Below are 24,561 nucleotides of genomic sequence, written 5' to 3'. Positions count from 1 at the left end.
TGTCCTTGACCAGTGCAGAAAACACAAAATGCACCAAGACCAGGAAATCAATCAAGATTTCATCTGAATCTTAAATAATACAGAACCCTGCACCCAGAGAAACTCCAGCGTATTCAGCTCTTACAGAAACAATCCCTCTCAAACAGAAAAAGAAGGTTGAGGAGATCTAAGGCTCAGAGAAATCGATTAGTGAAGGTGAGCCCTCGCACCGCTGGATGCCTCATTGTCACGCCGGCGGCCCGCGGATGACTGACAGGAATGATTGGTATGCAACGAGGACAGTCTCGTCCTTTTTAAAAAACCTCTCCCTAAAAGCATTCATCATACTGAACGACAGAACAAGGCAGAGGAAAAGACACAGAACCACCACGAGATGAGACATCTCACATTACGAGAAAAGACAGAAAGAATCGGCATGAAGAACTACACAATAACACATAACACACACAGTGCCATTAAAGGGGGGAAACCCGTTTTAGCCCTCCACGGGATCGATAACCAGCACACGCACACACACACACACACACACACACACACACACACATCGATCAGCATGTAGTCATTTATATTTCATCCTCCAGAATCAATCACCCCGCAGCTTCTGGAACTCTGTAATCTGTTCATCAATTCTTTCTGATTCAGGCATTGGCCAAAGCAGCACGTTTCCCAATCAAATCATTAATCAGGTGATCCACAGAGGTGATCGGGGGAAGGGTAAGTCACCCGCAGGGCGACAGAAGGGCTCGTATACAAAGAAAATGCAGCCCTGCGAGTCAACACAAACCTATAAAGCAGTTTATAGTGGCTACATTTTTAACTCTAAGGGATTTTTATGCTTTTAGTGGACAGGACAGTGCAGAGAGAAAGGAACGGGGAACTGGGAAAATTAGTCATCAAAATATTGGAAAACAAAAGCAAATGCATTTAGCTTTTAAAAAACACTACCTTTCAAAAGTTTGTGGTTTGTTAAGGTTTTTCAATGTTTTGAAGGACGTCTCTCAGCATCACTCTGTTTTTTTAGTGTCACATGATCTAGAAAATATTCTAATATGCTGATTTGCTGCTCAAGATTTCTTATTATTATCAATGTTGAAAACTGTTTATATTTCATGGAAACTGATATTTTTGTTCTCCAGGATTCTTTGACAAATCGAAAGCTTATTTTTTAATTGTTTTATTTGAAATAGAAATCTTAAAATAAAATATAAATGTAATTTCTGTCACTTTCAATTTATTTACTCAATTTATTGCATCCTGAATAAAAGTATTATTTCCTAAAAAAAAAAAAAAAAAAAAAAATATATATATATATATATATACTGACTTCCAAAATGGATGATTTATTAATTCTAAAAATATATATATTTTTAAATATCATTAAATATATATGTGTTCTGAATTCATGAAAAATGTATACATTTATAAAATGTATGAATTTATGATACATACATTTTCCACTTAAGAAAAAGTTCAATCTGATAATATTTTCTTTAGTGGAAAAGTCTGTGATCAGTACAATTTTTAATGTTTTGTAAAGAATTCTCTTATGCTTATCAAGGCTGCATTTGCTTGATCAAAAATACAGATAAAAACGTAATATTGTAAAATATTATTACAGCTTAAAATAATTTTTTAGTTAAATTATTTAAATTTTAATTTTCATCAGCCATTACTCTTTAGTGTCACATGATCCTTCAGAAATCATTCTAATATGCTGATTTTTTGTTCAAGAAACATTTCTTAAAATTACCAATGTCAAAAACTGTTTATATTTTATGGAAACCATGATATTTTTTCAGGATTCTTTGACAAATAGAAAGCTCAAAAGAACAGCATTTATTTAAAATAGAAATCTTTTATAAATGTCAATAATGATACAAATGCCATTTATGTCACTTTCAATTTATTTATTAAAAAAAAGTATATATATATATATATATATATATATATATATATATATATATATATATATATATATATAAATTATTTATAAAATATAAATATTAAAAAACTATTATTAAAATGATAGGTGTTCTGAATTCATGATTTCATTAAGATGTTTTTTAAAGAAGTCTCTTATGATCATCAAAGCTGCATTTATTTCATTAAAAAATACAGACTGTAATACTGTAAAATATTATTACAGTTTAAAATAATGATTTTCTACTTAAACATATTTTAAAATATAATTATTCCTGTGAAGCAAAGCTGAATTTCCATCAGCCATTACTTCAGTCTTCAGTGTTACATGATCCTTCAGAAATCATTCTAATATGTTGATTTATTATTTTTATTAACAATGTTGGAAAGATTTAATATTTTTTCGGAACCTGTGATACTTTTTCAGGATTCTTTGATGAATAAAAAATGGAAAATAACAGTATTTATTCAAAATAGAAATCTATTCTAACAATGTAAGTCTTTGCTATCACTTTTTATCAATTTAACACATCCTTGGTGAATAAAAAAAAAGAAAGAAAGAATAAAAATTTACTGACCACAAATGTTTAAATGGTAGTTTACATTGTTACAAAATATTTCTATTTTAAATAAATGCTGTTCTTTTTAACTTTTTATCCATTAAAGAATCCTGAACAAATATCATGTCGCAAAACGAAATATTAATCAGCGCAACTGCTATCAACATTGATAATAAATCAGGATATTAGAATGATTTCTAAAGGATCATGTGACACTGAAGACTGAAGTAATGATGCTGAAAATTCTGCTTTGCATCATAGGAATAAATTACATTTTAAAACATATTAACATAGAAAACTGTTATTTTATATTAAAATAATATTTCACAATATTACATTTTTTGCTGGATTTTTGATCAAATAATTTTTTTTTTTTTTTTTTTTTTTTTTTGTTACTAACACAAATTTACTCAAACTTACTCAAAACACTTGCTTGGCTAATGTTCATTTAGAACCCTTGTGCACGACAAACTTATTTTTTTATGAGGCAACGGGTATTATTATACCAAAAGGGATATTCTGATAACCTTTAAAAAACAAATTACCCAAAACATGAAATTTAAATGTCGCAACAGATTTCATGTCAATGACCAAATACCATTTCAGTGTCTCCATCAATCACAACATGGCGAATTTGAATATGCAAATGTGATTTAAGAGCATTTTTCAAATAACATCTCCTATTGTATTTCACAAAAGAAATAACATCATAAGGGTTCAAAAAGACACGCTTGTGATTTAATGATGACTGAATGTTGATATTTTGGATAAACTAGCTGTTTAATGATTGCAATGTGGTTACTTGGTTCTAATCTATCGGCTTCCAAAAGAGGAAATAAGTACAAACTTTACATGAATCAAGATATAATCATGATTTTGCTTATCTTAATCACTCAAGTCAGGCGGGAAATAAATCAGTCACATTTGCATTTTATCCTTCGTTCCTTCAAACGAAGGCATGTCATGTGGTGAATCCTGTCTCCTTAGGTTTACATTTCTCTGCAAATCTTCAAAAAAAGGCCCTAAAGGCAATTTTAGAGAGACACATCAGAAACCTGCTGCGACGTATACGGAGACACTATAAGCGAGAGAAGCTCTATGAAAGTCAGAAAGTGTGACCCGCTGCAGCTCTGGTTCATGAGAGTAACTTTCATGAAATGGAGAGCTGTCAGAGGAGGAGAGGGTCAGGTAATGCCGTCTGACAGTCTACAGACTTCAATCAGCCAGACAGACGGCGTTACATCACACTGATGAAGGAGGAGTCCGTGTGTGTTTGTGTGTGTGTGTGTGTGTGTGTGTGTGTGTGTGTGTGTGTACCTCTGACACTCGCTGGCGTGCAGCACCAGGTCCTGGTTGTTCTTGGCAGACAGCGTGAGCTCATGTTCGGTCGAGTTGAACACATCCAGCAGTAGATGACATTGACGAGTACTGGAGAAAGACAAACCGAGAAGTATTAATGAAGTACAGAACTCACACAGCCTGTGAATCACGTCATTTAATTATTAAAGACTGAATATGAAGGGCCAGATTTCAGGATTTCTCTCCATATAGTGGACTTCTATGGTGCCTGTGAGTTTGAACTTCCAAAATGCAGTTTAAATGCAGCTTCAAAGGGCTCTAAACAATCCCAGCCGAGGAAAAAGGGTCTTATCTAGTGAAACAATTGGTTATTTTCTAAAAAAAAAAATAAATAAAAAATAAATAAATTAAATTGATATACTTTTTAACCACATATGTGACCCTGGACCACAAAACCAGTCATAAGGTTAAATTTTACAAAACTGAGATATATACATCATACGAAAGCTCAATAAATAAGCTTTCTATTGATGTATAGTTTGTTAGGATAGGACAATATTTGGCCGAGATACATCTATTTGAAAATCTGGAATCTAAGTTCTTAACAATGCATTTTACTAATCAAAAATTACATTTTGATAGGTTTACAGTAGGAATTTTACAAAAAATCTTAATGTAACATGATCTGTACCTAATTTCCTAATGATTTTTGACATAAAAGAAAAATCAATAATTTTGACCCATACAATGTATTTTTGGCTATTGCTACAAATATACCCCAGCGACTTAAGACTGGTTTTGTGGTCCAGGGTCACATATGCTTGTCTTGTCTAGCTCTGCGTGTACTCTATGTATTCCGGTTCAAGACAGTTTAAAGTATGTCGAAAAACTCCCATCTAATTTTCTCTTACTTTTTTGTAAAAGGTCTTTGATCTTCTCTACACGTTCACTTTGTAAACACTGGGTCGGTACTTCTGCAGCGATGTAACGATTTTGAAGTTGAAGGAGAAAAAGAGATGGGAGTTTTTCGACATACCCTAACTGTCTTGAACCGGAATACACAGAGACAAGCATTTGAGGTTAAAAAGTGTACAAATTGTCAAATTTTTTAAAAAAATAACTGATTATTTTGCTAGATAAGACCCTTTTTCTTGGCTGGGATCATTTAAACCCCTTTGAAACTGCATTTAAGCTGCATTTTGGAAGCATTTTCAAACTCAGGGGCACCATAGAAGCCCACCATATGGAGAGAAATCCCTAAATGTTTTCCTCAAAAAACAATTTCTTTACGACTGAATTTTTGTTCCGGAAGTGAACTTCTCCTTTAAGACATGCTTTTTTTGGCGTTAAATAATGGCGCAAATACTAGTAAGCTGATGAACACAAACGGTAGTAAATCATGATGTGTGATTCATTTTAATAGTCTCCTCCGATATATTTTCCGTCTGAAAGGGAAACACCTACAAATGCATATTCAATAAGGTCAGGCACAAAAATAACTGTGTCCAAGCCTTTTCAGCAGTAATTTTTAACTGCGTGTCTTTAGTGAATCCTGGCAGCACTATTTTTCGACATACCCTAACTGCGGAGAAACGGAATAAACAGAGTTGACGCAGAGCTAGACATGACAAGCATTTGAGGTTAAAAAGTGTAGAATTTTTTTTTTTTTTTTAAATAACCAATCGTTTCGCTAGATAAGACCCTTTTTCTTGGCTAGGATTGTTTAGAGCCCTTTGAAGCTGCATTTAAACTGCATTTTGGAAGTTCAAACTCACGGGCACCACAGAAGTCTATTTTAAGTACTATTTTAATGCCAAAAGACGTAAATCTTAGTAAAACTTCTGCTGTCACTCAAAGCAAAAATCAAGTAAAACTTGTAAATGTGCACAGTTGTAGCCAATCAGGACTTTGGACCAATGAGATTTCACTGTGGGCGGGGTTAGCACAACACAGCAGAAATAAAAAAACAAACAAACAAACAAACACAACACAATGCTTCCTGTGTCACAGTTGGTTGGGACAAAGAAAACATTGCACTGGACAAATGGATAAAAGTAAACAAGATATTGTAAAATGATTTAACAAAGACCATTTTTAGATTATTTTTAATAATTAAAAAATATATGTTTAGATTATATAAAATTATATATTTAGAATATATTAAATTGTTATTTTTGTTTTAAATTAATTACTTTATTATCTGTTTTATTGTTTTTATGTGAAACATGTTTATTATTTTGTAAAATAATAAATATATTATTCATGCAACATATACACTACTGTTCAAAAGTTCAGGGACAATAATTTTTTAGAATTTCTAGAAAAATACTATTTTTGTGTGTTTTGTGTTGTTTTTATTTCATTTTAGAACAGCATTTATTTGAAATAGAAACCTTTCATAAAAATATAAATATCATGTCAGTCACTTTCAATTTATTTATTCAATGTATTGCATGAATAAAAGTATTATTTCTTTAAATAATCTTTCATGGATGAGTGGATGAGTTATTATCTTAAAACATTAGTTTTTCAATATCATAAAAAATATATGTTTTTTATTTTATTTTGCTGCCAAAATCTGTCAAATGCTGCTCTTTTGAACTATTCATCAAAGAATACTGGAAAAAAAGTATCTTTGTTTCCAAAAACAAATAAAACAGCACAACTGTTTTTAACATTGATAATAAAATGGAGTAAAAATGCTGAAAGTCACAAGAATAAATAACATTTAAAAAAATATTCAAATTTACACTTATTTTACCTTGTAAAAATATTTCAACAATATTACATTTTACTGCATTTTTAAAAATAAAAATCACCCTTAGTAAACATAAGAGACTTTATTTTTTCAAAGTACCAGTCAAAAGTTTTTGAACATTAAGATTTGTAATATTTTTTTAAAGAAGTCTCTTCTTCTGACAAAGCCTGCATTTACTTGATCCAAAGTACAGCAAAAAAAAAAAAAAAAAAAAGTAAAATTGTGAAATATTTTTACTATTTAAAATAACCTTTTTCTATTTGAATATATATTAAAATGTAATTTATTCCTGTGATTTCAAAGATGTTTTTTTAGCATCATTACTCTAGTCACATGATCTTTCAGAAATCATTGCATTATGATTTGCTGCTGCAAAAAAAGGTATTATTATTATGATTATTATGTTGAAAACAGCCGAGCAATTTTTTTTTTTCAGGTAACATTATAAATGTCTTTGTCATCACTAAATAAAAGTATTAATTTCTATATTATCTTTCCAAAAAAAAAAAAATATATATATATATATATATATATATATTCTGACTCCAAGCTTTTGAATGTTATAATACATAATGTTACGTTTTATAATATATAAAGTTTTTCAGATAAATGCTGATCTTTGGATCTTTCTATATATCAAAAAACTGTTTTAAATATTGATAATAATAATAAATGTTATTTGTTTCGTATAAAATGTTTCTCAAACAGCAAATCAGCATAGTAAAATGTTATATAATAATGTTATATAATAATATTAGAATGATTTCTGAAGGATCATGAAGACTGGAGTAATGATGCTAAAATTTTTGCTTTGATCACAGGAATATCTTACATTTTAAAATATATTCAAACAGAAAGCAGTTATTTTAAATAGTAAAAATAAATACAGGCTTGGAGAGCAAAAGAGACTTCTTTAAAAAATATAAAAAATCTTACCGTTCAAAAACTTTTGACTGGTAGTGTATATACACTTTTGAACAGTTATGAATATACACAAATATCTACAAAATTTGCTTGATTTAAATATATTTGATATTCATTCTGACATCAGTTTATACCACTGATACAAACACACACACAAACACACACCCAAAACAGATGGGCACAAGAGGTCATGCAGATGTACTTGTCATCTTCTGTCCAAACATCAAAGGTTAGCATCTCTTTCATGTAGCGAAAGCTTTGTGTGTGTGTCACCTGCATCTTTATTTATGGAAACAAATTCTCAAACCCACCACAGTAACGCAATACACACAAATCCAATTCGACCCTGCTTGTGTTTCCTCCCCAAAGTCTACTTACAACATTACTCGCAGTTTCTTGCAGCAAAAACAGTCATAATTTAGTTTTCGTGACTATTTTCAATCTTCATCTTCTCTTACCATTAGAATCAAAGAGTCTAGTTTCAGCATCTGTACCTTTAAGGATTAGTACATCAAATATAGTGCATTAAATTTCAATAGAGCGAGAAGAAAAGGCCAGTTTACCATGATATGACCTCTTTAAAGCACAGTGAGCCATTTGTGTATAAACAGCAGAGATTTTGAATGATATGAACACATACTGTATGTCTCTCTCTCTCTCTCTCTCTCTCATTTCTTACAGTGATCAGTGGGGAATGAATCATCACAAGAGATGCTGCCAAGTTTTAAATAGCAGAGAGAAATTGAGAGCGGGTGCCAACCAATGCTTACTCAACACCGAGCATCCCTCATTCTCTCGCTCTCCATCAATCTCTCTCGAACTCGTGAGCAGATGCCGAAAGTTTTCCCGCAGCGGAGTCCAATGACGTCACCGCCGGAAAAAAAACGGAGGAACGTTTTAATTTAAACATTACAGGAATTTGACCCCATTTACTTTGTTAATACACATTCTGGATCTCATTAAAAGAACTAACAAAGGATTGTATTCATAATCTTTCTTCGAAATAAACATCTTTTTTTGTTTAGCCTATTCGCTTTCAGCAGCTCACTGGGGGTTTTGAGACAATAAGGCAAGATTTTCTGTAAAGCTGCTTCGAAATGGAATGGATTGTGGAAAGTGCTTTACAAATAAACATGTAATGCACTTACAGGAGAAGTTCTTGGGCGAAAGACAACGCACTATAAATGTGAAAATAATGTACACATCAATTCGATAGCATAGCCATAAGAAGATTACACCTGTTGACCCAATGTCAAAGAACTGCTAACACTGGCTGTGTAAAGTTACATCCAATGCAGTCACTCCCTATGAATCAAACCCATGACCTTGATGTTGCGAGTGCTATCTATTGTTTGAGCTTCAGGAAAGCAACAACGTTAAAGGAAAAAAATTAATGATATTTAATATACAATCTATTAATTGTTATTTCTATAGAATTCAAATATATTACTATAACAATAATATATTTAATATATATTAATATATTTATTTACTATAACAAAATATCTAAAAATTAATGACAGATTTTCATAAATGTATTATTATCAATTATTATTATATAGGATTATATATTATAGGATTTATATATATAATAAAATCAATGCATTTATGTTACTATTATATGACTGAAAACAGTGATAAACATGATAAAGAGTGATAAAAATAACATTTTTAATAATAGTTTTTGTAATATTATTTTTTAATTGTAATAATTGAATAAATAATAACATATTTTCATATATTTATTATTATTATTATTATTAATCATTATTATTGCTATTAACTGAAAATAAAACAATCATTAATTTGTTACTATTATATGACTCAAAAACAGTGCTAAACAGTTATAAACCATATTTTTATATATAATAATTTAATAAAAAACAATTATACTTATAACATTTTTATAAATATATTAATATTATTATTAGGATTTTTTGCAATTGTAATCTATTGTCAATTACTACTAGTACTAGTACTTATTATTATTATTATTATTATTATATATTATATGTTTTGAAAGATAATAATTAAAAAAACAACAGATTTTCATTAATGTATAATTATTATTATTATTATTATTACTATTTACTGTCATATGTTATAAATTACTACTGCCATTACTTATTATTATTATTATCATTATAACTACTACAGCTGGAAATCTACTCTTTACAACATTATTCAAATTTTTTTAAAATAAATGTATTAATTTATGTTACTATTATATGACTCAAAAACAGTGATAAACAGTCATATTTAACATTTTTTAAATAATAATTTAAAAACAACAGATTTTCATACATGTATTATTATTATTATTATCATTATTATTGTCATATATTATTAATTATAACTACTATTACTTATTATTATTATTATTATTATAACAACTACTACAACTAAAAACCTAGTATTTACAACATTATTATATATATATATATATATATATATATATATATATATATATATATATATATTTTTTTTTTTTTTTTTACAAATAAATGTATTAATTTATTCTACTATTATATGACTCAAGAACAGTCATAAACAGCCATATAGAACTATTTTTGTATGTAATAATTTAATTTTTAAAAATATATAATATTATATATAATTATGTAAACCCATTTCCACCACAGGATAAAAAATAACTATGTTATCTATCATGGAATAAAAATAAAATAAAAAATAAAAAAGTAACTATGACTTTTTTATCTTACAATTCAAACTTAAATTCGGAAATCAAGTCAGAATTGAGTGATATAAACTAAAATGTCTTTTTTCTTGCAATTCTGAGTTTACATATCGCAGTTTATATCTCACAATTCTGAAAAAAAAAAAAAAAATCTAATTGAGTTTCCATGGGATAAAAAAATAAAAAGGGTAAAAATGACTTTTTTCTTGCAATTCTTAGTGTATATATTGCAATTTAAAATTTATATCATGCAATTCTGACTTTTTTCTCAGAATTGTGAGTTTATATCTTGAAATTCTAACAAAAAAGGCAAATTGAGAGAAAGAAAACAAGAAAACTCAAAATATCTAAAAACAATACTCACAAAGAATTAATATATCCAACTTAATATTATGAGTTGCAGATTTCTGCTTTGAATCATCCTGAATGCTTCCCTCCATAGACTTCCATTATAAGTGAATTAATGCATATGATTTAAGGCATTTGAATGTTTTCTTTCTTCCGGAGTTCCTCGTCTTACTACATCCGCTCACACCATGCAAGACATAAAAGCTTTTTTAAGACAGGTTGTTTTTCATTTAATGGTCTTCCTGTATTATTTCTGTGTTAAGTGTGTCTAAAAGCGCTGGTGAGGTGTGTGTTGTGGGCGTGTGTTGATGGTGTCTGAGTTTAGTAATTAAACACTTGCTTTCTACAACATCCCGTTGAATTGACTTGATCGAACACACACATGCTGTACATTTTTCCACACATAAGAGGTGTGGGTGTGAATTAGACACACAGACATTAGTCACAGACAGCTTTACGTGTATCGCCCCAGCATCTTTAAGAATCTTTAAAGAGAAATACTCTAGGCAGTCCAATGAGTGTTCATCAGGTCTGTGGTGTGGAACAGACCTCTAGTCTGCCTACATTATTCAGCGCAGACGATGGGCCATTTGTCTGGACCCACCGCCCAGAAATGTCTAGAAGATTTCCATCTCAGGAACATTATTTCATCTCCTCAGAGGTAGTGAGCTGAAGAACTGCACCGCACTCGAGTGGATCCTTCAAGAGGCTGTGAACATTAGTGTCTGAGAGTGTACGTGTGTAAACGCTTCCCGTTCCTATCAAAGCCTGTACTGTACATATATAATGTGTTATAAAATGAATTGACAATAACTTATAAAACACATTGGATTTCATTAAATGTTTTCAGAAATAATATAGTTACTTAAAGAGTATGATGAAATACTGAATTATACCTTTCAATGTATTTATTAATAGAGTAACCAAGTTCATGGAAAAAAAAAAGGTGTAATTTTCTTTTCAAAGTAATAAGCCTTCACGCTGTGGAAATGTAGCGCAAGTGGCTTTTATTCATTTATTTATTATAAATATATATATATATTTTTTTTTACCTTCAATGTGTCATAATTGCTATTGCATTAAAAATACTTAATGTACATACATAAATGTATGTAAATGTAAATTATTATTATGATCATTTGCCATCTTAGTGTATATCAAGAACATGTAGTATATATGTATATAAAAAATAAATGTATATTAATATTATTAATAATTATATTTAAAATAATAACAAATATTTAATTAATAATAATAAAATAATACAATATTTTAATAATAATGTAATTTAAATATTTCAAAAACATTTGATAATAAATAATATTTAAATATTACATATTACATATTATTTATAACCAATATTTAATAACAATAATACTATTATATTATATTCCAATCAAATAATCAACAATGTTATTTGAAATTACATATAATAATAATAATAACACTTAAAATAATGAATAATAAATATTTTAATAAAAATTAATGATATATATCCAATAATAATAATATATGTAAAATAAATTAATAATTTCAATAATTTTATTTAAATATTTTAATAATAAGTAATAACATTAAATAATAATATTTAAATATTACATATTATATTTAAATATGCAGATAAATATTTAAATATTTAAAAACAATATTCAATAACAATAATACTATTATTATATTATATTCCAATCAAATAAACCAATCAAATAATTAAAAATGTTATATTAAATATTAAATTGAATAATTATAATAAACATAATGATATTTAAAATTATTAATAATACATATCTAATAAATAATAATAATAATATATTTAAAATAAATAATTATTCTAATAATTTAAAGTTTTTATAAATAAGTAATAATATTTAAATATTACATATTATATTACATTTAAATATGCATCTAAATATTTACATATTTAAAAAAAAAATAATAGTATTATATTATATTATATTTCATTCCAATCTAATAAACCAAATGAAATAATCAACAATATTATATTAAATATCATAGTTAAATATGATGATAATAATAATACTATTTAAATATTAAATATTATATTTAAAAAATTTATATAAAATATGTAAAAACAAACAATATTTAACAACAGTATTATATTATATTAGAATGAATAATCTGAAGATAGTATATAATAACGTTTATAAATCAAAAATATAATGTAGTATACATATTCTACAGTTCTGAATTATAACTGCATAGTCTAACCAAAAGCCTATAACACCTTGGCACACAAGACATTACACACTCCTTTATAAACCTGTTGCCCTCGTAGGGATGTAATGAAGTGTGTTCACATTTAGTGCTGCTATTTTTAGAGCACCTGAAGCCATCAGACAAACACATTCACCAGCAGACTGCTAAATATTTCACACCCATTCACCATAAGCAAGACTTTCCATTTCTACGCCCCGCTCTTGTTCTTGGCCAGAGTCCAGTTTGCCGAATAAAACTTTCTTGGCCTTCTGTGGAAGAATGAGCTAATCATAATTTGAGGTTTAAGGCCATTTCTTGAATAAATAAAGCTCAGAATGAGGCACACACAGCAGTGCTGAGGAAGCGACTTTGAAACTCATAATTCACAGCAGCTCAAGCCATTATTATTCTTTTTTTTAAAGTAGTTTCTCTAAAGGTACATTAAAGTGTATGATTACTGAGTGATGATTCAAATGAATCAGTGAACTGACTTGCTAAAATGAATCAGATTATCAACATTTGACACAGTCAATATATTTAGCTACATACGACTACATATTTGGCTATTTACTATTATGAAAACAGCAGAGCTGCTGTCACACTACTGATAAATGCACTGGCCCAGAGTGTTATAAAGAGAAACGCTCAGCGAAACGCAGCGTGTGAGCAGCCGATCCATCCGACAGGAATGATAGATGATCTAGATGACTGAGACAGCAGATATTATTACAGCTAATGAGTCACTTCAAGTGGTCATTACTAAGGTGTGATCAGTCTCTCTCTCTATCCATCCATCTCCATCTGTCTATCCCTCTCTCCATCTCTCTGTCTCAGCAGCAGTCATTCATATCCACCTCTGCTGTATCACACTAAACATCAGCGTTCAGGTCGACTAATACAGAGTGGCTTCTTCATAAATGACCTTTGCGGCTGCATTCATCCAGCAGATGAGACCTCGCCCTTAATAATGCAACTGAGCACTCATTACCATTACAGGACAGTGTGTTTGGATGGTATGTTATAATGTCAACGACCTAAATGGATGTACGGTGATGTTTCATAGTGCTCTGGAGCTGTTTGATGTCAAAATCACAATCTATTATTCATCTTTAAGCCGTTTAGTGTGTTCATTTTTCATTTAAGACAATGACAGGTTGTTTTGCGTTTATTACCTCTCTTAGAGAACTAACACTAAAGACATTAGTGTAAGGCTCACTAGTGAAACTTGAGAGTTAATAATAAAAAAATGGGGAAAAATTCACATGTCTTATGCATTATAGAGAGAGAGAAAGTACTAGTGCTGTCAAATCGATTAATCGCAAATAATTGCAATTAATCTTATCTAAAATAAAAGTTTGTATTTACATAATATATTGTTTACTGTGTATATTTATATGTATATACAGTCTATATATTTTTTATATGTTTGTACTAGTGGGTGAAGGACACTATAGTTCATTTACGTAAGTAAGGATGGCAAAATAAACTAAACTGCAACATGTTATACCCAAAATTCTTCACACAGTGGACTATCAGTATAACGTATAAATATTTGGGACCAAAAATGTAATTTGACACTTTGACCTGACCATGTTTCGTTACATACTTTTCTATCAAAGTTATCTGATATTATCAAGATGAATTTGTTTTACACAGTTTAACTCTCTCATATTTTATTACCATTTTCTAAACTATAGCAAATAAACTGATAATGTGAGAAATTTTAAAGGTGTCTGAATACATTTTGGTTTGACTAATTCATTTGTGATTATCAAGATGAATTTGTTCTGGCACAGTTTAACTCTGAGTTCTTGTCATATTTTATTACCATTTTTTTAAACTATAGTGAATAAGCTGTGATAATGTGAGAAATGTTGAAGGTGTCTGAATAAATTTGAGTTTGAATGCATAAATATGCACACTAAACTTTATTTTGGATGCGATTAATCGATTTGACAGCACTAAGATGCAAACTATGCCTATAAGTGGAGGAATCGTAACAGGTGCACATATGATTTTACATTCAAAAACACTACTTTTGCAATTGTGCAAAACAGAAAAATGCCCATATTTGTATTCTTTTGTGTGTTTTTTTTGGAAGTTACATTTAAAATTAGTTTAAATAGAAAAACTCTTTTAGGTGTTTTATTGTAGGAAACTATGATAGTGAGAACCATGCCAATAAGTAGATGAATTGTAACTAAAGGCGGTTTTGTTTATATATATATATATATATATATATATATATTTTTTTTAAAGTTACATTTAAAATGAAGTAAGTTTAAATAGCAAAACAAGTGTTTTAGGTGCTTTATTGTGAGAAACTATGATGGTGAGAACCATGCCAATACTGTAAGTTGATGAATCGTAACAGATGCACATACAGTACAGTGCCTTGCGGGAGTATTCATACCCCCTTTTTTCAAATTTTTTTTAAGTTGCAGCCTTATTTTAAAGTGATTTAAATCACTTTTTTCCACATCAATCTACACTCCATATACCTTAAGGACAAAGCACAAAACAGATTTGTGACAACTTTGAAAATTAATTTATTAAGAATAAAAAACTGTAGTAAGTACATTGCATGAGTAATTTTACTGTTAGGATGCTACTGTATGGGTGATAATCAGTGCCTGCTTTTTTCCATACATGATGCTTGGAATTGAGGTTCATCAGACTAGAGAATCTTGTTTCTCGCAATCTAAGTGTCTAACAGTCTTCACTGAGGAGAGGACTGAGTTTGGCTTAAAACCATAAAGACCAGATTGGTGGAGTGTTGCAGTGATGTTCGTCCTTCTGTAAGTTTCTCTCATCTGCATATATGATCTTGGAGCTCAACTTGAGTGACCAATAGCTTCTTGGTCACTAGTCTAACTAAGGCCCTTCTCCATATATTTCTCAGTTTGGCCAGAAGGCCAGCTCTAGGAAGAGTCTCACAGTAGTTGCTCAAAACTTCTTCCATTATGGATAATGAAGGCTACATGCTTCTATGAACCTTCAAAGCAGCAGAATTTTTTCTGAACTCTTCCCCAGGTGTCTGGCTTGATGCAATCTTGTCTCTGAGCTCTACAGGCATTTTTTTGGACCTCAGGGCTTGGTTTTTGTTCAGATATGCATTTTTAGCTGTTAGACCTTCTATTAAGATGTGTGTGCCTTTCCAAATCATACTCATTTAATGGAATTAGCCACAGGTTAACTCCATTTAAAGTGTAGTAACAAATGCAAGTGATATGAATGCTTCTGAGCTAAATTTCAAGTGTCCCAAAAAGGGTATGAATAGTTATGCAATTAAACAATTTCAGTCTTTTATTTCTAATAAAGTTGTTACAAACCTGTTTTGTCATTATGGTGTATGGAGTGTTGATTGATTTGGAAAAATATATATATTTAAAGCAGTTTATCATAAGGCTGCAACATAACAAAACATGAAAAAAATGAAAGGTTATGGACACTTTTAAAAGGCACTGCATGCTTTTACAATTAAAACAATTAAAATGATGCTGCATTTAAAATGAAGTCATTTTGAATTGCAAAAAGACTGTTTTCAATTGTAGGAGTCACTAAATCGCTAGATTTAATATACTTTCCTTTTAAAAAAAATGCTACAAAAGTGCTAAATGCTGTCGGTAGGCAGAGGATTGCCTCTTGAGTATAGAGTAAATGTACTGTTTGATACCTGGTGGCAGGTAAAGTGCTGACTCGTGTGAAGAAAACTGACGGTTCAACATCCACTCTGACCCCCAGACTGAGCTCGCGGTAGTAGCCCTCCACCTGACCGGCTCCTCCGCTGTATTTAAAGGTCAACACAGCCTCCAGCGTCTACAGAGAGACAGACAGAGAGAATAAAACACATCAGAAACTCAAACACACAACAACCATGGAAGCACAGACCAATCCATTTGAACAATTGAAGAAAGCAAATCAGTGACACAAAATCATAAATCCTGAATGGCTTCTTATGATCACATGACCTCAGCTCACCCAAAAATTTTAAACTGTTTACTCATATCAAACGTCATTCTCATTCCAAACTCTTCACGCTGGTCTTTTTCATACCATTAAAGAATGTAGAGACTGTCAAGCTCCAAGAATAACATGAAAGCACCATAAAAGCAGCTTATAAGCAGTCTATGTATCTTGTGTCCTGCCCTCAGCCATTTGATAGCTTTGTATGAGAGAGCCAAATAAGATGTTATGACTTCAAAAGACTTGAAGTATAGTGCAGAAGTCATATAAAAAGTACTGTTTGGTACTTTTATGGTGCTTTTTTGTCCATTGTGGAGCTTGAAAGCCACTGGTCACTCTCTGCTGTAGTTGTATTGAAAACAGCAGCTCTGAAATTCGTACTTTTTGTCCCATAAATGAAAAAAGGTCCGGTCTGAAGGGTGAATAAATCATGGCAAAATGCTTAATTTTCATTGCAGCTACAAAGGACATTATGGAAGCCCGTTTCAGACACAAAATAAAAAAATAAAAATAAGGTAATAACAACTTTTTATCTCATAATTCAAACTTTTTGTCTCAGAATTCTGAGAAACAACATCAGAACTGCGAGATATAAACCCAGAATTGTAATCTATAAACTCTTATCTCACAGTTTTGACATTTTCTGAGTTTACATTTAAGTTGTGAGTTTAACATATCGCAATTATGTTTTCGTCTGCAATGCGAAAAAATTTAATAAGTAATTGAGACTTCTCACATTTTCTTGCTATTCTGAGTTAATATCTTAAAATAATTGCAACATATAAACTGAGAATTGTATCCCACAAAAAAGTTAGAATTGTGAAATATTTAAAAAATTGTGAAATATAACTTAAAATTTGGCCTTGTTCTTCTAATTCTGAGTTTGTATCTTACAATTCTCAGGTTATATCTTGCAATTATTTTATCTTGCAATTCTGAATTTATAATAATAAGGAATAAAAAAAATTAAAAAAGGCTAATTGTGATCTTTTATCCCACACTTTTTTTCTTGCAATTCTGACTTTATATCTCACAATTCTGACTTTTCTCTTTATAATTCTAAGTTTGCATATTGCAATTTCGTTTTTTTTTTGTGAGATAAAATAATTACGAGATATAAACTGAGAATTCTATCTCACAAAAAGTCAGAACTGTGAGATAAAAAATTCTTTTTCCTGCAATTTTGAGTTTATATCTTGTAATTATGACTTTACAATAATAATAATAATAATAAGAAAGAATAAAAATGCTAATTATGATCTTTTATCCCACATTTTGACTTTTTTCTTGCAATTCTGACTTCATATCTCATAGTTCTGACTTTTTTCTTCAGAATAATGAATTTAATTCCGTTTTTTTTCCTGCATGTAACAAAAAATAAAAAAGTAACTTTTTATTTCAAACTTCAGACATTTTCCCCTGCAATTTTGTGTTTATATTTTATTATTAACTTTTTTCTTCATAATTCTGAGAAACAACATCAGAACTGCAAGGTATAAACTCTAATCCCACAATTTTGACATTTTCTGAGGTTTACATCTCAGTTGCAAGTTTACATCTCGCAATTGTTTTTTTCTGCAATGTAGTAAAAAAAAAGGTAATTGAAGCTTCTCACATTTCTGACATTTTTTAAGTTAATAAGAGTTAATATCTTAAAATAAGATAAGATAAACTGAGAATTGTAAGATATAAACTTTGAAGAAAAAGTTTATATCTTACAATCTTTGTAGTGAGATAAAATAATTGCAAGATATAAACTTTGACTTTTTTTCCTGCAATTCTTAGTTTATATCTTACAATTCTCAGTTTATATCTTGTAATTATGACTTTAGTTTACAATAATAATAATAATAATAATAAAGAATAAAAAAAATGCTAATTATGATCTTTTATCCCACATTTCTGACTTTTTTCTTGCAATTCTGACTTCATATCTTACAATTCTGACTTTTTTCTTCATAATTCTGACCTTTTTTCCCAGAATTCTGAGTTTACATATTGGAATTCCGTTTTTTCCCACCATGTAACAAAAAATAAAAAAATAACTGACTTTTTATTTCAAATTTCAGACTTTTTCCCCTGCAATTCTGAGTTTATAATCTCATAATTCTGACCTTTTTTTTTATAATTCCTTTTATTTTTTTACACGGCACAGAATAAACAAAAAGGTAAATGCAATTTATTTAAAATATCTGCAGTTTTTTTCTCTTGCAAAAAAGTCAGAAGTGTGAGATATAAATGCAGAATTGCAAGAATAAAATAGCAATAACTTTTTTTTATTTTTGATCCCATATTAATAACTGGAAAGAAGATAAATATTAGCAGAAAGTAAGTACAATAGATTAAAATATGGGTGAAAAAACAGAGGAAGCTCTGGTAATGAAAGAGTAAATGGAGAGAATGCAGAAAGAGGAGGACAAGCTGAGTCAGTCCGGGGGCTGAAACAAACTGTGTGTGTGTGTATGTGTGTGTGTGTGTGTGTGTGTGTGTGTGTGAGAGAGATCTTGGCCTTCTCTGCATCGTTGTATATTGCCAGAACTGCAGATTCTTCCAGAACAAACTTTCCCATTTTCCCCATGTCTCTGTAATCTCGGTAATCTACTTAAAAAGGGGGAGCATCATGTAAACATTATTTAAATGGTTATAGTGCATTCCCTTTTACAGCGAAACAGCAAAACCTTTTAAAATTCCATCATCGCTGTCACTCATCTTGCCTCATCTTACCAGACCTCACCAGAGCAAACGGTTTAAAATAGAGTGCCATCTCATCACGCAAATGGAGTTCAGAATTATAATCGGTGTGCAGAAACCAGCAAAACAGAAAACTGCTTTCATGCAGATGCACCGTCAGACTTCTCAAGTATTCAATTCTGGGCCACTTTATAACTTATTCTGACCAAGAACAAACCATCTGATTTAAAGCAGACAAACGTGGTTGTTTTACGTCAGGTTTAGAGGCGGGCAAAAAACTCCTGAACCTCGTAAACGTCAAAAATCCAGGAGCTATTGATGAAATATAAATGAAGAGATGAAAAAAGAAAAAAGACAAATGACTGTTGCATTAATAAATTAAATGCAGAATATAAAGGTACAGTATACACATACATATATATATATATATATATATATATATATATATATATATATATATTTTTTTTTTTTTTTTTTTTTTTTTTTTTTTTTTTATCTAGCACTCTAAACAAAAAAGACTCGTTTCCCAAGATGACTGATGAAATCCTGTGCACAGACTTCAAGAAATGGCTTAAAACAAGCCAGACTAGAGCTTGCTATTTTGAGGAATCTCATCATTTTGGTGTAAATATAACCATTTATAGAAGCTAATTTCACAGATTCATGTCCATACATATGAGATGTGAAACAGGAACATCACAATCTCAGGGTGGGAAAGAACCAGGCGCAGATGTTTTCCAGCAGGGCTTGATCTTTAGAGATTTTCTTAAATGAGGGGCCGACACCATCGCTTCTACGTCTGAGAGGATGAGGAGGCAATAAAACTACAGAACGAGGGGGAACAGAAGACAAAGATGGAAAGAAAGAGATCTAAAGGGAAGACAGATCTTATTGGCCTCATTATTCTGACGGTCTCCCGCCTCACGCACCCTGCACAGACCTCTGGCTCTAAGAGAACAGAAAAAGAGTGTGTGTGATGCTTTTTAGCAAGAGAAAAAGACAAGAGTGTGTGTGTGTATTTGGGTTTGTAGGGTTTTCCTGCAGGGCCCACTGGAGTGATCCACATTCACCCTCCTGTTGTGTGAAACCTCACCCTGTTTAATCGCTATGCTCTACTGAGTATATTTGTGTGTGTTCGCCGAGAGCTGCCGGCCTCCGGAGAAAAGCTATTTCAATCACACAGAGAGCTAAAGATAGAACAAACCATAAAGTGAGTGTGAGAGAGAGAGAGAGAAAGAGAGAGAGAGAGAGAGAGCGATGTGCTGACACACAGTGAATTTAATAGCCTGCGGTCTGATCACCCGTGAGCATCTATACTGATGAGAAAATAAATGAATGAACAAATAAATCAATGAATTATTTAAAAAAGATTCAAATGTAAACTAAACTAATGAATGTACAAATTAACAAACAAACAAACTAATGAAAGAACCATCAGATAAACAAATGAATGTACAAATAAAAAATAAACAATGGTCTATTGAACAAATACATGAACAAACAAATGATCAAACAATATAACAAATAAATAAAAAATCATAAAAAACAATGAGTTTAAGTAATGTACAGATTACCAAATTAATAATGGAACTAATGAACAAACGAACAACAGAATAAACAAATGAACAAATTAATTAATGAATGAACGAATTAATGAACATACAAATGAATGAAAATGTGAAGAAATGAATGAACGAATGATTGAACAAACAAATGAATGAATAAACAACAAATGAATGAATGAATGAATGAAAGAATGAACAAATGAACGAACAATGAATGAGCAAATGAATGAATAAACAAACTAATCAATGAAGGAACAAATTAATAAATGAACAAATGAACAAACTAATGAATGAATGAACAAATGAGTGAATAAATGAACAAATGAATGAACAAAATAAATAAATGAATGAATAGACATACAAATAAACAAACAAAAGAATGAACAAACGAATGAATGAACAAATGAATGAACAAATGAATGAATGAACAATCAAACAAGCAAACAAATGAACAAATGATTGGATGAACAAACGAATAAACAAATGAACAAATGAATGAATGAATGAACGAATGAACAAATGAACAAATGATTGGATGAACAAACAAATAAACAAATGAACAAATGAATGAATGAATGAACGAATGAACAAATTAATTAATGAATGAAAGAATGAACAAATTAACAAATTAATAAACAAATGATTGAACAAACAAATAAATGAACAACGAATAAATGAATTATTGAACAAACAAATGAATGAATGAACAAATAAATACACGAAAAAAATAAATGGATGAATAAATGAACAAATAAATGAAAAATAAACATACAAATGAATAAATGAACAAACAAATGAATGAAATTAATGTATGAATAAATAAATACATGAATAAATAAACAAATTAATAAATTAACAAATGAACAAACTAATGAATGAATTAACAAATGAGTGAATAAATGAACAAATGAATGAACAAAATAAATGAATGAATAGACATACAAATAAACAAACAAAAGAATGAACAAACAAATGAACGAATGAATGAACAAATGAATGAATGAACAATCAAACAAGCAAACAAATGAACAAATGATTGGATGAACAAACGAATAAACAAATGAACAAATGAATGAATGAACAAACGAATGAACAAATGAATTAATGAATGAAAGAATGAACAAATGAACAAATTAATAAACAAATGATTGAACAAACAAATAAATGAACAACGAATAAACAAATGAATGAATGAACAAATGAATGAATGAACAAATACATGAAAAAAATAAATGGATGAATAAATGAACAAATAAATGAAAAATAAACATACAAATGAATAAATGAACAAACAAATGAATGAAATTAATGAATGAATAAATAAATACATGAATAAACAAACACAAATAAATGAATGAACTTAATGAATGAACAATACATGAAAAAATAAACATACAAATGAATGAATGAGCGGATGAATGAATGAGCAAATAAATAAATGAAAAAATAAACATACAAATGAATGAATGAGCAAATAAATAAATGAAAAAAATAAACATACAAATGAATGCAAGAACGAACGAATGAATGAACAAATAAATGAAAAATAAACATACAAATGAATGAAAGAACGAACAAACGAACAAATGAATGAATGAACAAATAAATAAATGAAAAATAAACACAAATGAATGAATGAATAAACAAATGAATGAATGAACAAATAAATAAATGAAAAAATAAACACAAATGAATGAATGAATGAACAAATGAATGAATGAACAAATGAAAAAAATAAACATACAAAATGAAGGAACAAACGAATGAATGAACAAACAAATGAACAAATGAATGAATGAGCTAGCATGAATAAAATAAAAGAATCAACAAATTGAAAAATACTTAACTCAAATAAATAAATGAATGAACAATACATGAAAAAAAAACAATAAATAAGTTACAAAAAAATATGTAATATACAATATATAAAATTGGATTCAAACTAATGAATGAACAAATTAATTAACTAATGAAAAAACAAATGCACAAATGATAAAATAATGAACAAAAAAGAAAAAAGTACTTTATGAACAAACTATGCTAAAATATAAATTAATAAACAATCAAAACGTCATATATAAAATAATAGTAAAACTAAAAATATGGCTAAAATATGATAATACATACATGAATGAACAAGCAGACGCATGAATGAACAAAACTTAAAGAATGAACAAATACGTGAATAAATGAACAAATAAGAGAACGAACAACTGAATGAACAGATAAACTAAAAGGAATAAAGTAAATGAATGAATAAATGAATGAATGAAAAACAAATACATTCAATAAGAAGGGAGGATAACAAATGAGCAAATGAATGAACTAACTAGCATAAATAGGAATGACTGAAATAAGCTGCAGACAGACTCAGACTAAATTAAAGTCTTGGATGCACTGAAACTAAATCTTGTGTGAAACGAGATCTCCAGGTTTCATAAACACACAGCAAACACCTTCAGGCTGAACTGGATGAATGTTGAAGAGCTCCAGCAGGAGCATGAAGGTGATCACTGCAGAATCACCTCAGACTGTCAACAGCTTTCAAACGGCCCTAATATCACTGCTGCACCGCTGGAATATTAACCACCGAAATATTCCGCTCATGCAAACACAGACGTTCGTTTAACCCTTCTGAAACGCCCGCTGCCCCTCAGTCATGTCCTAACGGTTATTAAGACCCCAGAGTTTTACGGCTTACAAGAGGAGGATGTGAAATCCAATACACTTCATAAAGATCTCTGACATTTTCATTTACATCCTCCTTACAGACCATTACTACAGAGAGAGAGAGAGAGAGAGAGAGAGAGAGAGAGAGAGAGAGAGAGAGAGTCCTTAATGCTTTTTGCAATATTGTACTCCAATAGTCATGCTAATAAAGCAGCACTGAATTGAAACGGAACTAAACTGAGATAAAAGAGAAAGTTAAAGATGTAATAGACTGGATACAGAGAGCATAGGCCAGAAACGTAGGCCAGGCTATTTTTTAACGAAATATCAATCTCATATTTTAAAATTCCAAATGAACGGATTAATAAAACACTGATTCTGATTAATCGGCAAATTAACAAACATATGAATGAAGCAACTAGAGATCAAACAAACAACATTAATATGAACATGCAGAAAACAAATGATTAAAGAAACATGAATGAATGACTGAACAAATTACACAAATGAATGAATGAAAATATGCAATTGACCCTTCGCAAAGAGCTTGATTGACAGGTGATCTGACCAATCATAACACTGAATCCGCCATTTTGTCTGACAATCAAATCAGACAGGAGAGTAGATTAACTTCGGTGGACTTAAACTTGAAAAATGGTGTGTGTTGACGTCTTTCCGTGTGATAATATAATAACTGAAGTCATTAATAAATGAAATAATTATCCTAATGAACAAAGAGGAAACGAATAAATAAAAATGAAGGAACAAATGAAGAAAATTAATATTTTTTAATCCTTTTTTTTATTCTGAATTCGAAATATTCTAAAAATGTCTTTAAAAAACAACTCATGTTGCTACATCTCAATCAAACAGTGTTTTCTTTTTCAAAATAAGCTGCTGTATGGACTTACAGTCAATTAATCTGGATCTACAAGACTAGTATAGAGC

At 29.8% G+C, this 24,561-nt stretch overlaps 1 protein-coding gene across 1 annotated transcript in view; it reads right to left on the bottom strand.

Moving 5' to 3' along the window:
• The window catches only part of LOC141289375 (trafficking protein particle complex subunit 9-like), a 31,745-nt gene extending 12,294 nt beyond the window's left edge, over positions 1-19,451 (bottom strand). Inside the window, exons 1-3 of the mRNA XM_073821482.1 lie at positions 19,422-19,451; positions 16,398-16,540; positions 3,798-3,908 (exon numbers count right to left, since the gene is read on the bottom strand). Coding sequence (XP_073677583.1) covers positions 3,798-3,908; positions 16,398-16,540; positions 19,422-19,451 — 284 coding nt within the window. The remainder of the gene's footprint in view (positions 1-3,797; positions 3,909-16,397; positions 16,541-19,421) is intronic.
• Between the last annotated feature and the right edge of the window lie 5,110 nt (positions 19,452-24,561).

This window comes from Garra rufa, chromosome 17 (genome assembly GCF_049309525.1).
Source record: "Garra rufa chromosome 17, GarRuf1.0, whole genome shotgun sequence".
Lineage (NCBI taxonomy): Eukaryota > Metazoa > Chordata > Actinopteri > Cypriniformes > Cyprinidae > Garra > Garra rufa.
The sequence above is the reverse complement of the archived record's forward strand: the minus strand, read 5'-3'. Positions and strand labels throughout refer to the sequence as shown.